Here is a 16313-nt window from a genome sequence, read left to right as displayed (position 1 = left end):
CTAAAACTCTGAAAAAAAAATTTTTTTTTTTTAATTTTTATTTTTTTTTATTTTTTTTGCGATGAGCTAATTTCTCCATATGCAATTTAAAGCTTTAATTTCTACAAAGTAGGTACAATAAGATATTACTTTGCGGAGTTCATTTATTTTTTATTTTTATTTTTTTAATTTGATGTAGTTTATACAATTGGACTAATACAACTGTATTTCTGAAGAATTAAAACAAAGAAAAGAAAAAAAAGAAGGGTATAGTTGATTTTCATTTTGAAATAAAATAAAATAAAAACATACAGTAAAAAGAGAAAGAAAGATGTCTAATAGTATTAAATTGTTAGCTGGTAACTCACATCCAGAACTAGCTGAGATGCTAGCTCTGAGACTTGGTATTCCTCTTTCGAAAGTTGGTGTCTACCAGTACTCTAACACTGAAACCTCGGTGACTATTGGTGAGAGCATACGTGACGAAGATGTCTACATTATTCAAACGGGTATAGGTGAACAAGAGGTCAATGACTTCCTCATGGAACTCCTGATACTTATCCACGCCTGTAAGACTGCATCCGTGAGGAGAATCACTGCCGTGATCCCTAACTTCCCTTATGCAAGACAGGATAAAAAAGATAAGTCACGTGCCCCAATCACAGCAAAGCTAATTGCCAATTTGTTGCAGACCGCTGGTTGTGACCATGTTATTACGATGGACCTGCATGCATCGCAGATTCAGGGTTTCTTCAACATTCCTGTGGATAATTTGTATGCTGAGCCAAGTGTGTTGGATTATATTAAGAACAAAACCGATTATAGGAACTCTGTGCTGGTTTCTCCTGATGCTGGTGGTGCAAAGAGAGTTGCGTCTCTTGCTGATAAGCTAGACCTAAATTTTGCTTTGATCCACAAGGAAAGACAGAAGGCTAACGAAGTATCTAGAATGGTCCTAGTTGGTGACGTAACAGGTAAATCATGTCTACTAATTGATGATATGGCTGACACTTGTGGTACTTTGGTCAAGGCCTGTGATACTCTGATCGAACACGGTGCAAAGGAAGTCATTGCTATTGTCACTCATGGTATCTTCTCAGGCTCGGCTAGAGAAAAGTTAAGCAACAGTCGCTTAGCAAGAATCGTGTGCACGAATACTGTACCAGTCGATATAGATCTGCCGATAGTTGATCAAATCGACATAAGTCCTACTTTAGCTGAGGCCATCAGAAGACTACATAATGGTGAATCTGTTTCTTACTTATTCACTCACGCCCCTCCAATATAATGCTTTGTGAACATTAAATATCAGCTTTTGCAATTTCCGAGACTTTTGTAGGGTTCGTAGAGTTCTACTTCGAAAGATTAAATCCAAATTTCTTAAATATTAAATAATAACTAAAATTTTTATTACATTAGATTCACAACATATCACCAAATTAATCCATAACGAATCACTAAAAATGTTCAACTGAATTCCATTGGTAACGATAACAAAATCGAACAAAAAAAATTAAATATTCTAGAATTGTATATTATAATAGGCTAATTAGTATCGAAATCATGTTCGTAAATGTATGAAATAAAGACTTTGTATTATTAATATTAGTTTTAGAAGCAAATTTGTTTGATAATCAGAGTCATATGTTAGCTGATAAATTAGAATAGGCAAAAACATGTAAATTTTGAAACGAAACAAAAAAAAAAAAAGGAAACAGTAAATAACAAAGGAATAAATTTAAATTCAAGTTCGGAATATATTATAAAATTAATTAGTACCCTTAATAAGATTCTCCAGAGTAATATTAGGGACGTTTATTAAAAAAAAAATCAGTTAAGTAACAAAAAACAACAACAATAGAGCATCAATAGTTCATATCCAATGACCATTTGTGTTTGATATGCTCGAGGATGATTTATATTCGATAATTAGTGTGCAATAAAAAAAAAAAATAAAAAAAAAAGAATTAAAAAATCTTATGCTAACCTCATATATTAGCAGCCATGAAGTGCAAGAATTTTGATTTTCTTTTAACAGAAACGTTGTTTTTTCTATCCGAATGTGCACGTTGTGGAGCAGGATTAGAGAGGGGTTCCCTTGATCTTAGAGGCAACCTTCTTTTCTCCACCAAATTCCCTTGACGCAACCATTTCTCATAAGATATCATCTTTTCAATATTCTCATTATAAACATTATTAGAGTTAGGATTAACTTGTGCCGATTCATCGATTTCAGAATAAAACAACACATATGCCGTTGTTGGGTTATTATCTTCACCTATAAACTTAACTACAGTTTCTTCGGATATCGATTCAATAGTTTCGTCATCATAAAGTAACCAACCATATTTTTCATGTTTACATATAGAAACGTAGTGGCCATGGGTTGGACTAGCACCAACATGCAAGACTAATCCAGAAAGTTCATATTGTTTGTTTATTGCCCCCTCAAACGAGCATACCTTCAAGTTGAGAGGATAGTGTATAGGATTGAATAGTTTATCATTCGTTAAACCATTACACTTGAATCTCTTTAGGTGGAGGGCTAAAATCTTAGGTAGTTTTTGAAATCCAACAGTCTTCTCGGCCTCTTGTAAGCCCATACATTCATTACAAAAGAATTTGTTTGAACCCCCTAAAATCTCTCGCTGATGAAAATTATGGAAAACATCCTGAATAACAATTGCTTCGTTTGTTTGAATCTCTATTGGAAAATCTAGGAAGGGTTCCTCATTCGTAACAACAGCATCACAGGTGAGACATTTAATTTTGTTTAATAAGGTACCTTCAAAGTAATTTTTTACAAAATCTTGCTCACAATTCTCGTAATTAGGAGTTGATCCATCGAGGTAATTCGACTTATACCCTTTTGTATACTCGCTCATCTGATTTAGCAAGAAATTTAAGAATTCATGGGCGTCTTGTTGTATGGTGGTGTCAAATAGCGGGTTTTGTCTTTTCAGTAGTTTTACAAATTCGATTGGAGATATAACACCAGTTAAGCTTTTATTTTCAGTAATGCACTCCAATAAATCTTTCAAGGCATTATAGATATGATGAGCCTGATTGGGATATATTAAATGATCTATATTTAGGACAGGACCATGTAGAAGTGCCAATTTTTTCCTTGTTTCGATGTTCAAATCATTTTCCCAAGTTGTAACATTAAGATAGGCCTCTGAATACACCTTATTGATTTCAGGATTACCGACAAGAATTCTTTTGCAGCCACTATGTAATCTATCAGCGACTGGGTCTCTATTCGGATTCGTCACCACAATATTAGAGATAACATTTTCAGTTCCTTCAAGCTCAGTGGTAAGAGCATTTGATTTATTACGATCATCAGAATGAAAGTCACTGTTATTACTTAACGGAGTCTTTTCATAATTGCTTGGAACACTGTTGCTTCTCGACTTATATAAATCTTTGAAGAAACTTCTTCTATTATCTCTTCGTCTTTTATCAATATCTTTTAGCTCAACATTGTTAACCAATTTCTGTTGCTGTAATTGCTGAGATTGTTGTTGTTGTTGTTGTTGCGATTGTTGTTGTTCAGGAATCATAGCATGTCCCTTTAGTAACATTGAAGTTTGGGCAGTTGGGTTAGTATTCTGACTTGGGGTAGATGCATTACTCCTGGTAGGAGAGTCCTGATCTTGGTTGAGCAGCTCACATATATAATCCCTTGGGTTATTTGGGATGTACTCCTCCATACGGACTCTGTTTTTCAAAGGGTACCTTTCTGGAAACTCCAATATACTTTTCCTAAATTCAGGTAGATTGTAGATACATTGTAAAACGGAGTTACAATAGCAGGTGTTACCAAAGTTTTCGTACCCATATAACTTATTTGATCCATCTCCAAATGGTAGCAGTTCTGTAACATTTGTCTCAACACCAACAGGTTCATTATCGTTATTAATAAGGAAATTATCTGACGGCGGTGTGTTTTTATCAACTGCATCTGGAATTGTGGTAATGTAATTCTTATCATTTAAGTCAGTGAAGATACCCTCACTCAGAGAGGTCAAATTACTTCCGTTTAAGCTATTTTCGTTGTTATTAATCACAGAACTGCTCAAAGAGGGCGGATCAGATATCGACAAATCACGTTTTGGATAAGGCAATACTCGAGGCTGGTTTTGTTCGATAGTAGACCTCTTAACTTTATCCTTCTTCCTCTTCCGTTCATGTTCATGATGTGTACCCAAGTCAGGTGCGATATGTAATAGTTTCTTAAACATTATTGTATTAGTTTTATTATTATTATTAAATTATTAATGGTAGTTTTAAATGCGAAATTTTAATTCATTATAGAGCCGTTTTAATCATATAAAAGAATACTTTCGTAAAATATTTTGTTTTATTTTTTTTAATTTATCTTTCAAGTTATTAATTATTTTAATATTATGTTAATCGTTCCCATTCGATATAGATTTCCTTTATATTTGTAGAAATAGCTCAACAAAAGAATAATTTCTCAGCTTCGATTTACCATAAAAAGAAGACAGTGTAACCAAAACACGCTATCAATCATCGAAGTTTTCCACACTTGTATGAAAGAAAAGTTTGCTATTTAGTTGATTCGTGATTAGGTTGAGACTATCATCAACGTTTTTCTTTTTTTAGAAATGTGGGGAGATGGTAGAACAAGAAGAACACAGAGATAGAAGCAGGAAACGTAAAGATGTGAGTGGTATATGCGGACCGAGAGATGTCCTTTAAGAAATAACCTCAGTAGCAATGAGTAAAATAAGGGTGGCTGTTGTAAGATGTCCTTTGGTTCTTTTGTGAGAAAACTTACTAAGAGATGCCGGCCGCATCTCCCGGGCAAGGACTGGGAAATAACTATACGGAGACCAAAAAAAATTCCGGAAAAGAGAGGCAGTAGATATTTTGCAGCGGAACGTAGCATGGAAAACAAACAAAAAATTCTACGCTAATGCCAGTAGAGTTACGTATTCAATGCACAGACTACTTGTTAAAATGTCTTCAACCCCCCATTCCCCTCCAGCCCTTCTGTACCCCTCTAACTGCTTCCTTGCTAGGCTGAAAAAAATAAAACTGATTCCGGTTACGGTAGGCGTGGTATCCCTTTAGCTTTTCTCCCCTATCTCAGTATTTGTCGTAGAAAGGAGATGGAAAGCTGTTCCGAGGGAGCCAAAACGTCTTTACTAAAAGCAACTAATTGTACTGAAGGTAGAAAGACAATATGCTTAGTTAATAATAGATAAAAGAAATACGTCAGTTTCATGAACAGAAAAGTAATACGTAAGAATAAAAAGTAACAATTTTTTAATATTCAACGGGAGAATTAGAATAAATGTTAATATTGGTATTAGGGTTTATATCATGCTTAAATAAAAAATAAAAAAATATAACTCAGGCTCAAAAAAAGTTATTGCTTCTTTTCTTTTGTATGTATTAAATAAATTCTATTCATCTTCTTCTCTAGGGTCTCCAATACCGTCCTCATAAATAGCGAATATACATTCTGCTTCTGGTAGGCATGGAGAGTCTACTACTTTACAATACCGTTGACAACCCCTACCTTTCTTGAAACCTAACCTCGTAGTTGAAGAGTGAGCCATAATATTACCACCGATTGGTTTTTTAGGGTCTGGGTTGAAACTCATATTACCGTCTACTTGTGCTACCACTTGGTTTGTCACCACAACGGCAACTCCGAATTGGTCTGCTAATCTTTGTAAAGCCCTCATAAATTTTGCCAGGTGCATTTGTCTTGCACTCAGTTCACCACGACCAGAGAAATCAGTTCTATATAGTGCCATTACTGAGTCTACAACGATTAGAGAAAATCTTGATTCACTCATCATCTGTGCTGCAGCATCTAGCAACCTAAGTTGATGGTCAGCGTTATAGGCTCTAGCGTAGGCAACGTTATTCAGGGCATCGTCTGGGTCCAGTCCAAACCTTTGCGCTATTGATACTAACCGTACAGGTCTGAAAGTTCCCTCGGTATCTATATATAAACATTTCCCTTCACCACCACCAATATCAAGTGGTATTTGGCATGTTACTGCCAAAGTATGACAGAGTTGTGACTTACCGGTTCTGAACTCACCAAATAATTCAGTGATAGACCCTGTCTCTACACCACCACCTAGCAGAGTATCTAAGTTCTTAGATCCTGTCGTCAGACATATCATTTCTGATCTTCTCATATGAAAATCTGCTGCAGTAACGAACCCCATCGGCACTAATCTGGCAGCCTCGTTCAATAATCTGTCAGCTTTAGTCTCAGAAATACCTTTAATTTCTAGCAAATCTTTTTTTGGTGCGTAGGCAACAGCTTCGACTGTATGTAGACCACTCTCTCTAAGTTTCTTTATATCTGTTGAAGTAATACCGTTTACTTGTAACTTCTCTAGGGGTACAAATGATACTAAAGCAACATCCTCTTCATCCATAACTGCCTCCTCTTCTTGTTCTTGATGGAATAACTGCTGTTCGCCACCGTTCGAGGAAGATTGAGTTGTGTCAGCTGGAGCAGTAGACATTAAGGAAACATTCATTTGTGAATCAGGAACAGGCTGCATTTGTTCTTCAACTTGCGACATCTTGTTATTTTAGATTGAAAACGGTTAAGAATATACTGTCAGTTCAATAAAGTTTCAATATTACAAACAACAAGGGTGAGGTTTTATAATTAGATACTTGTACTATTACTACACTTTCGCTTTATAGTCCCTCTGAGCTTGAACTGTTCATAAGATACAGAAGAATAAAGTGGCGAACTAACCTCATCGATGTGAAATGTATAGATTCAAACTATATAACTCCAAGAAAAAAATTTACACGAAATTGCCTGGGGAAAATAACGCGTCCTACGGTGTGACTATAAACGGAAAAAATGTAAACAAAGACTTGCTGAAACATAGTCGTTATCACGTGATAACACTGTAGCTCTAGTAATTACCAATGGATTATGGGTATTATAAGCATTTTTTAAAAGATTAACAAAATGATTGCATTACATATATACAAGGAACGCTAAGTTAGTTGTCTATTTAGAAAGGAAAATGGTAGTGAATTGGTATTGGTGGTTTTGCGCATATTTTGGTATTGCATAAAATACTGCTCAAAAAATACACTGTATGTAAGTTTGAAATTCCACACTACTGGTAAAAGAAAGGAGTAAGTTAGGATAGATGAAATAGTAGTAATTAAATGTTTGATTTACCGATTTTTATTTTTATTCTATAGGGCAAAATAGAACAAATCATGGATAGATCAGACTGATAACGAATACATTGAGCAATAGGTCAGTCAATATTAATGTAAAATTAATAATATTAATAAATAACAACAATGAAACTGGGGCGGGGGTAGGGTGCATTGAACATATGAGTGAACAAATAAACAAAGACTTTTTGAGTAAAAATTAAAACAAATGGAGCCAATTTATTATTGGGGAACATAAAGAAAAAAAAAAGACAAATTGTTAAAAAAATAGTATTCATATCAACATAACCATTACGTTTTTTTTTGTACTGGTTTTGCTTAGTGTTTTTTTAATCATTAAATTTGCTTTTGATATAAGCAGAGGTGTACTCAGCATGAAACTTAAAGAAAAGAAGCACCTGTTTATTTCGTTTTCAATTCTTACTCCAAAACTTTGTCCTTAACACCACTCCATACACCAGCAGTAGTAGCAACAATTGCAGATGCGTATGCCATTGGTTTCAAACCCTTGGAAGATTTGAATAAAGCACCAGTTAGACCACCGGCGACGACGGAACCAACAATATCATGCTTCCCTCTAAAAGCATCAATAGAAGAGTTGATTAAGTTATATGTTAGAGCCAAAACACCTGCATTGTTACCCAAGAAAGGACCTCTCTTAGTGACATGGTTCAGAATAGTGTTTAGTTGTAGTTTACCTGGAGCATTAGGTGGAATGTTCTTCACACCTTGTACAAACCCGGAGGCACCACCAATACCAAGACCCAATAGATAAACAGCACCTGTACCGTAACATAGATCATCGGTCCAACCACGAGATGGAATCAAACCTTGAGAACCCTCCATGGTAGATAATTGTTCTTCTTCTAGGTCAAGATACTCAACACCTCTCTCGAGGCCAGCTAGTGGGTGAAGACGAGCTGGATCTAAAGCACCAGGTGTTGAAATTATATTGGAGATATCTGTTAGTTGAGATGTATCAAAACCCAAATCATTCTTCTTTTCCTCTTTCTTCTCAACATTAGTCTCAACGGACTTACCAAATAACCATGAAGACATCTTTTTTATTTCTCTCTTTAAATGATTTTATTTGGAGTTATTCTTTATTTTTTATCTATTTATTTTTCTATCAAAGGATAAACTATCACAATATCTCAGAATGCAGGATTAAAGTCTCTTTCTAGTAGCCTCTTTAGCCTTATCACTTACTCTTTGATATTCATTCCGTTGCTCTTGAGCAAGAAAAATCGTCGTCAAAAGGCCCTTTCTACAGTAAGCTGCCATGAAAAAAAATTAGCCTGAGCTTCATGTCACTGAAAGAAATAATATCTAGTTCAAAAAATAAAAATATGGACAAAACCACGAAGAAATACCCGTACAGAAACCCAACCCGAACACCGCTCCTGTCATTGATACACACACACACACTCACTCCCCCAGACAAAGACACGTACAAATTAATTTTGCTATGGCTCACACATCATAGTGAACGGGTATTATCACGTTCTGAGGCAACATTTTTTAGATCAGGCGGGTAACTTTTGCAACATTGTAATTTTTTTTGGCTGAATTATTTTTTTTATAGCGGTTAAATAGCAATAAATACAGAACATATGATGTATATAGTATATTTCAGTCTGTTATTTCTTTGCTTTTTATATTAAAATAGCAAATAAATTGGTTTACTTGGGTAATTGAAAAAAAAGAAAAGTATAAATACCACTCATTTTGAAAAGTAAAATTGTAATTCTCTTTTTTATATTCTCTTTTTATTTTATATTCTCTTTTGGTTTTATTCCGACCTCTAAATAAAGGTAAAGATGAAGTTTACTATATTTAAACATAAAGCAGTTAAAACTCTGCCAACCCCGGCTGCGGAGCCAGAGTTGAAATCCATATTATTGTTACCCGATACGCTTAGAGATTTTGACCCATGTTTGCATATTACATTTGGAGAGTTACCAGAAACCGGGCGTGCCAAGTTTCATAGAACAGTTCCTTTTACCTACACCATTCTCAATAAAGAGCTCATCAAGGGGATTAAGAAACCACTATTTGATCTGAGTGAATTCAAAGAGTTCAAACCAGTCAAGAATTTTTACCCCATACTAATTATTTAAGTATCGTAGGTTGCTTTTTAGATAAATTAGATATTTGAAATAATATATATGTTTTCTTCTATCTACTATATTATTAAATATATATATATATATATATATTCTTACTGTTTATCAGTTGTCCTAACATTCAATTTTCGGTTTCTTAGAAGAACTATTAGGCTCCTGATGTTCTTCTAGAGCCCTTTTCATGGCCTCTTTAGCGGCTTTCTTCTCTAATGCCTTCTGTTCACCGAGTTTTTTCTTTAAAAGCTTTTCTTCTTCTCTTCTTCTAGTTAAATACTCACTAGGGTCTTCCTTTGCTTCTCCCTTTTCATTTACTAAACTCATAATGTAATCCAAGTCATCCTCGTTCTTACATTGTGCAAAATACTGGAAAAACTTGGATTTTCCCGGAACTAATCTGGACAGCATGTATTTCGTATTTCCTATATTGTTGTCGAATTCTTTAGCTATCTCCAGAAATTCCTTTACTGCAACGAACCATGGTTTCACTTCCTTAGAGAATACAGTGGGGTTGGACTCAGCGGATTCGGCAATCATACCACCAAGTTCTTCGTTATAGGAAAATAGGTTTTCATAGTCCTCTCTGTCCTTGATAGCACCGTTTACTATCATCGAGACGTTATGTTCTTTGCACACATCGAATATACTATTTATATAGTCTCTGATGGGACTTTCTCTATTTCTCATCGGTGTTGTTCTGCAATGAACTGTGAGGTTAGCTACTCCAGTCGCACATATCATTCGTACAAGTTTCAAAGTATCTTCCTCATTTTCTAAAATTCTTATTTTGCAAGAGATAGGCTTGTTGTTGGGTTTACCTACTTTTTCCACAAGTTCCGTTAATATCGAACAAAGATGCTCCGGTTTTTTCAACAATGCAGCACCCATTCCGGAGTGAATGGAAAAATGCTTCGGACAACCACAATTCAAGTCAATACCATCCACATCGTCTATTACCTTCAAAGCTGCCTCCCTTGCCAGATCGGGATCAGCTGAACCCAGCTGAAATATCAATTTCCCACGCTCCAGAGATGGGAACGTCCTAAATACAACATTATTATGTGCATTTGGAAGTACATGATCTATAGTATTTAATGCTGTGTTGACCACCCTTTCGGTCTGTAATATCTTCTTATCAACAATTTCTGGCGACCACACCAAATCAGCGCCATATTTCAAAGATAATAGACGGGTTGGCAGTTCTCCTGCTCTAACCATAGGTGCTAAAACCAGTTTACCAGAATAATTTACCATATTTGCTATCGTTGAGTACAGTGCCATACAAAGTTTTATAAGTTTCTTTCCTTTTTTTATTTTTATTTATTTTTATTGCTATAGGAAAAAATATGACTTACTAGTAAATTGATCCAAGCTCATCGCATCGGTTCGTGTATAAGCTTTTTCATTATTTTTTTATCTTTTTCTTCAGTTTGTTTTTACATTTTTTCCAAGCTAACGTTTCCTGTGTTCTGGATTTCCAAGAAGGCTTCACTGCCTTTTCTTTTCACTTTCGAAGGAAATAAGCCGTGCATCCTAGAAACCCTCGTAGACGCGGGATAATAAATCATTAACTCATATAAGAAAGGTTATCTTTTTTAATAAATAAGGTACAATGTAATATACGTAATTTTATTTAACAGTTATTCAATAGTTAAGACACGGTTTGTAACAATTATGTAGGTTATTTTTTTTTTGTAATTTATTTGCCTCTTGTGCAAGAAGAAAAAACTGCATTTCAGATGAGTTATTTAGATTAAACCTCGAGAAAGTTACATTGACATTTCTTTTAGGTATTTAAAAATAAGATCGTTAAAATTTTTTATTCTTGTTTTTGTATACAACTTTTTTTTTTTTATTTAATTTAGTATTGATAATATTATAAGTTATAGGGTATTTAATAACATGGTAGATATAAACCGGTTATATTAATATGTTATCTTATATCAAAAAAGGAAATAAAAAAGAGAGATATTGTAGTTCAACTCATAGTAGTACCTTTTCTTTCTTATTCAAGTCGTAATAAAAAAAAACTGATTCAGTTTTTACTGTTCTAGATATTTCATAGATTTTTCGTAATGGCAAATAAAACAACTTTTATTTTTTGCTTATTCTTCTATTATTTTTTGTGGTTTTTTTTTTATTTATTATAAGTTTATCAAATTTTCTAAGAAATAGAGAGAAGAGAAGAAATGTTATCATTGTTTTGTCATGAATTAAAATATTTTTTTTCTTAAAGAAAAGAACATGGTTTTTGAATGCATTTTTTTTTTTTGGGTGATGTTGTAGAATGTTGGTTTTTCTGAATATTATTTTTGCTTCAACTTTCTTTCGTTATTTGTATATTATAGGTTTATTGAATTTTAGTGCAACAGAAGGCCTTCTATGGTGATGTCTTCTACAATTATCTCTTGCAGACGATAAACTAGCACTACTCGTCCCACTACTTATATGTTCGCACTGTACTAAATTCGATATCTCTTCTTCCTCTATAATATCTCTCGCCACAGCTCTGGAACGACGGGCAGGTTCTGGAGAAGAAATATCTGTAGCCTTGTACTCATTGAAAACAAACAAATTATTAGAGTTCAGTGACGATATGGATCCGTGTCTTGATGACAGAGGTGATTTCACATTCAACTCAGTATTCCTATTGTTATCACCATGGATTATAAGATGTGCATCCAAAGGCATAGACCCATTAAGACCATCCATCCTATTATTATCATCACTCATCTCTAGCATTGTATAAAGTCTCATAAAAAAAAGAATAGTTTTTTTTTTTAAAGTAATGAACGTGTATTTGTTGTTTTGTTTAGCTTGTGCTTTGTGCTATTTTTTTATTGTATATCTAGATAGAACTGATCTTATGTCAAAAAGTGTCAATACAATCGTACTTTATATATTAAAATATGCATTGATTTGAGGGATGAAATAACAAATTGCTTTTTTTTTTTGTTTTTCTTGTCGTTGTGTGCTGCTTTCCACTTCGTACAGCACTTACACAGCGCATAAGCAATACTACAAAGCATTGAAGCATAGCACAAAGCATAGCACAAAGCATTAGCGTCAATTCCTCGTCATTGTTACTTTTTTTTTAACCTTTGGGTTCCTACATTTCTCGATTTCCCTTTCACCTCTACGTGATATTCTACCGTTTTCCTACAAGAAGTTCGTTTGTTCAGTTGTATTCTGTTTGATTTTTAGGGAGTTCCCTATTCTTTCAGAGTTTTCATGGGAGGAGAGGAAGAAAGTTAGGCACCGGCAGTTAAAAGGAATCACAATGGCTCAACGCATTGTATATCGTGCATTTTCTTTTTCCCCGCTTAGCTTTTTTTTCTTCCACGACTTCTTCGTTATTTTTTCTCCGTTTAAATTCAAGTTTTTTTTGTTGGGCTATGAATTGTTTCTCCGTATTTCCATTTTCGGTCTTCAAGCCTTCCTCTTCTCAATTTCACACACAATCACTTTCTTTTTACTACGGCAAAAAGGTGAAGAGGGCCCAGACCCCCTTGCGTCACCAAGTCCTAAGAAAATAATTTATTAAAAAAACAAAAATATAAAAAAAGTGGAAACAGAAATTGCATCCGGGTGACCAAAAGGGGGTTTTTCTCTAACTAAATACTTCCTTTCCTCTCCTCTCTCACAACCCAAATTACGTACTTTACCACGTCGGACATCAATGTCCGTTGCTGTAAAAAAACAACTCTGTGGGGGGTGGGGGTGAAAAGAGGAGGAAGACGATGAAGATTAGAAAATACACCCTTACATCACACCTCATCAGGAATATTTGCGGGGGTGGGGGTTTTTTAAACCTTAATTAAAGAAAAAATAATTGTGGGGGTGGGGGTGGGGAAATGCAGTGGTGTACAGATGTCCTAAACGAAGGGAAGAGGAGGGGGGTCTAGGGACAAGGGGAATCACACTACGAAGGGCTTTAATCCCAAAAAAAAAAAAAATAAGATAAAAATTAATACCAAAGCCATACGAAATACCCAATCTCAATTATACAGCCATACATTGATGAGATCTAAACAGAACCAAAAAAAAAAAACTAATTATTTAAATATATTGTTATACGTAGAAATCACATGGTATACGGGTAATACTGTATACGGGTAACTATGTATCCGGGTAACTCATATTGGAAGGGGTGGAAATCGGACAATGTAAAGCTTTAAAAAAAAAAATCATGTTAGATATATACAGTGACTCAATAAAGTATTATTATTTGTAGAAATAGTTTTGATTTGATTAGGGTATATAGCAAAGTAAGAATGAAATTTTCACATTCTTTACAGTTCAATTCGGTTCCGGAATGGTCCTCTAAGTATATAGCGTATTCGCAGCTGAAAAAACTTATCTATGCGTTGCAGAAGGAAAAATTGTACTCTAGTGGGTCATCGGACACTCTCACAGTGGGGTCAGAGGAGACGCAACCTCTGCTAGATGTAAGAGATGATGAGAACAGTTCATATATACGGAGATTTGTACAGGCATTAGATTACGAAGTGAAGAAGATCGAGAAGTTTTTCTTGTCGCAGGAGACAGGGTTGATTGCAAATTATAATGAGCTGAAGGACGATGTGAAGGAGTACGAACAAGAATTGTCCTCGGCTAACTTCTTGGTTCCTGCACAATCTTATACAGGCGGAGCTGGTGGAGCTGGCTCAAGACCCGTGAGAAGGAGAAGGTTGAGCAGTGCCTCTTCTGTGGAATCCAATAATTCGGGACTGCCTCCATCAGTTGATTCTGCACCTGCATTGACCTCGGGTATGATACACTCTCAGGCACAGGAAAATGAACAAGGTATTGACACTTTAAAATCCAGGTCAAGTACAGTAAATATCAACTCGATGAATTATTCAAGTTTTGATCCTATGAACTCCCAATTGCAGCATAAAGTTACACTAAAGAAAAGACTGGTGATGATATTTACTCAGCTCTCTGAATTAAAAGATTTCATTGAACTAAACCAGACCGGTTTCTCGAAAATTTGTAAAAAATTTGATAAGTCCCTAGACACTTCAATAAAGAAGCCCTATTTAAAAAGCCTCGAGGAGAAAACACATGTATTCAATCCTAGCACAATTAAAAGGATTCAGGCGACCATACACGAAACTGTGATAACATACGCAAGGTTGAGTGAAGATCTAATCCCAATTACTCTGGAGAGCCTAACACACCATGGTAATTCCACAGAACAGGATGGTCAGTCCCTTGAAGTCAATGAGGAAGAGATGGTGGATTATGAAAAGGCTGAAGAAGAACTGTCAGAGCATCTAAGAGATCATGTGGTATGGGAAAGAAACACTGTGTGGAAAGATATGATTAATCTGGAGAGAAAATCACAAACAGCGAAGATGCAAGATAAATCACAAAGCTCCTTCGGCGCACATAAGAAGAAAAAGCTCTTAATTAAGGAAACAGATGGAGGTGTTGATTTTGAAACTGGTGAGGATGAAGTTAATGATGTAGTCTTGCCAATGACTATAAAAGATGCACTCAGATTAAGTCCCATCGAATACTTGAAGTTAATACTTCAATCTGCAAAACTTGTTAGATTTATCTTAATTGCTTCAGTGTTTATATTCCTTCTGAATGTGTCGCCATTTGAGGAGGAAAAACAAGCAAATTGTTTTGCCATTTTAGTTTTTGCCTCTCTACTATGGGCTACTGAAACCATTCCATTATTTGTTACATCTTTATTTATACCATTATTAGTTGTGGTTTTGCCAGTATTGACTGATCCTCGTACCCACGAAGATATGACTGCAAAAGAGGCATCTCAGTATATTTTGTCTACTATGTGGTCAAGTGTTATAATGTTATTATTAGGTGGCTTTACACTCGCAGCTGCACTTTCCAAATATAACATTGCAAAAGTCTTGTCAACTTATATCTTATCTTCTGCGGGCACAAACCCACACATCATTCTATTGACCAATATGGGAGTGGCGCTATTTGTTTCGATGTGGGTATCGAACGTCGCTGCTCCAGTTTTGTGCTACTCTATTGTTCAACCACTACTTCGTACTCTACCAACAAAGAGTTTGTACGCTAAATCACTGATTTTAGGTATTGCATTAGCATCTAATGTTGGTGGTATGGCATCACCTATCGCATCACCTCAAAATATTTTCTCAATAGGCATTATGGATCCACCCCCATCATGGGGTGAATGGTTTTTTGTTGCCCTTCCAGTTTGTTGTGTCTGTATTGTTGGTATTTGGATGTTACTGACTTTAACTTTCCCATTGGATCCTTCACTTAAAATACTGAGACTCCATCCAATAAAAGATCCATTTACTATTAAACAGTGGTTTGTATCCATTGTTTCAATAACCACGATTGTATTGTGGTGTATTTCTAATAAAATCTCTGGTGTTCTTGGAGAGATGGGTATCATATCTATTATACCTTTAGTAATATTCTTTGGTACTGGTCTATTAACGTCTGATGACTTCAATAATTTTATGTGGACTATTGTTGTTTTGGCAATGGGTGGTACTACCCTCGGAAAAGCAGTAAGCTCTTCTGGACTATTGTCTACTGTTGCAGCAGTAATTAAAGATGCTGTTGAAGGTCAGCATATTTTCTTCATTGTTCTAATATTTGGTTTAGTTATATTAGTCATGGCAACATTTATTTCGCATACTGTGGCAGCCATGATAATTGTTCCTTTAATGGGTGAAATCGGTGCAGACTTGCCAGGTGATCACTCCAGATTGCTAATAATGATTGCTGCCTTATTATGTTCTGGAGCCATGGGTCTCCCTACCTCTGGTTTCCCTAATGTGACAGCCATTTCAATGATTGATGAAGTTGGAGATAGATATCTAACTGTGGGAACTTTTATTACTAGAGGTGTTCCAGCCAGTTTCATTGCATATATCGTTGTTGTCTCTTTAGGGTTTTTCCTCATGAACTTGCTCGGACTATGAATATTTTCGATACATCTTTACTTCATTAATTTAGTGGTCTCTAAATATATACTACCTAGCA

The 16313-nt window shown here is 35.2% G+C and overlaps 7 protein-coding genes across 7 annotated transcripts; 2 read left to right on the top strand and 5 right to left on the bottom strand.

The window, feature by feature from the left end:
* Nucleotides 1-310: 310 nt before the first annotated feature.
* PRS2 (ribose phosphate diphosphokinase subunit PRS2) lies at nucleotides 311-1267 on the top strand (the record flags this gene model as incomplete). The annotated part of the gene is made up of 1 exon (XM_071052636.1): nucleotides 311-1267. The coding sequence occupies one exon, from the start codon at nucleotides 311-313 to the stop codon at nucleotides 1265-1267; it is 957 nt and encodes a 318-aa protein (XP_070906483.1).
* Nucleotides 1268-1967: 700 nt separating this feature from the next.
* UBP9 (putative ubiquitin-specific protease UBP9) lies at nucleotides 1968-4226 on the bottom strand (the record flags this gene model as incomplete). The annotated part of the gene is made up of 1 exon (XM_071052635.1): nucleotides 1968-4226. The coding sequence occupies one exon, from the start codon at nucleotides 4224-4226 to the stop codon at nucleotides 1968-1970; it is 2259 nt and encodes a 752-aa protein (XP_070906482.1).
* Nucleotides 4227-5417: 1191 nt separating this feature from the next.
* RAD51 (recombinase RAD51) lies at nucleotides 5418-6563 on the bottom strand (the record flags this gene model as incomplete). Its single annotated transcript, XM_071052634.1, has 1 exon — nucleotides 5418-6563. The coding sequence occupies one exon, from the start codon at nucleotides 6561-6563 to the stop codon at nucleotides 5418-5420; it is 1146 nt and encodes a 381-aa protein (XP_070906481.1).
* Nucleotides 6564-7608: 1045 nt separating this feature from the next.
* On the bottom strand, nucleotides 7609-8247 carry TIM23 (protein transporter TIM23; the record flags this gene model as incomplete). Its single annotated transcript, XM_071052633.1, has 1 exon — nucleotides 7609-8247. The coding sequence occupies one exon, from the start codon at nucleotides 8245-8247 to the stop codon at nucleotides 7609-7611; it is 639 nt and encodes a 212-aa protein (XP_070906480.1).
* A 1181-nt stretch (nucleotides 8248-9428) lies between these two features.
* SMM1 (tRNA-dihydrouridine(20) synthase (NAD(+))) lies at nucleotides 9429-10592 on the bottom strand (the record flags this gene model as incomplete). Its single annotated transcript, XM_071052632.1, has 1 exon — nucleotides 9429-10592. One exon carries the CDS (start codon nucleotides 10590-10592, stop codon nucleotides 9429-9431), a length of 1164 nt encoding a protein of 387 aa, XP_070906479.1.
* Nucleotides 10593-11642: 1050 nt separating this feature from the next.
* Nucleotides 11643-12053, bottom strand: RNJ42_02466 (uncharacterized protein; the record flags this gene model as incomplete). Its single annotated transcript, XM_071052631.1, has 1 exon — nucleotides 11643-12053. One exon carries the CDS (start codon nucleotides 12051-12053, stop codon nucleotides 11643-11645), a length of 411 nt encoding a protein of 136 aa, XP_070906478.1.
* Nucleotides 12054-13585: 1532 nt separating this feature from the next.
* Nucleotides 13586-16252, top strand: PHO91 (Pho91p; the record flags this gene model as incomplete). The annotated part of the gene is made up of 1 exon (XM_071052630.1): nucleotides 13586-16252. The coding sequence occupies one exon, from the start codon at nucleotides 13586-13588 to the stop codon at nucleotides 16250-16252; it is 2667 nt and encodes an 888-aa protein (XP_070906477.1).
* Nucleotides 16253-16313: the final 61 nt, after the last annotated feature.

This window comes from Nakaseomyces bracarensis, assembly GCF_045282275.1.
Source record: "Nakaseomyces bracarensis strain CBM3 chromosome Unknown Scaff9_0, whole genome shotgun sequence".
NCBI classification, from domain to species: domain Eukaryota; kingdom Fungi; phylum Ascomycota; class Saccharomycetes; order Saccharomycetales; family Saccharomycetaceae; genus Nakaseomyces; species Nakaseomyces bracarensis.
The sequence above is the reverse complement of the archived record's forward strand: the minus strand, read 5'-3'. Positions and strand labels throughout refer to the sequence as shown.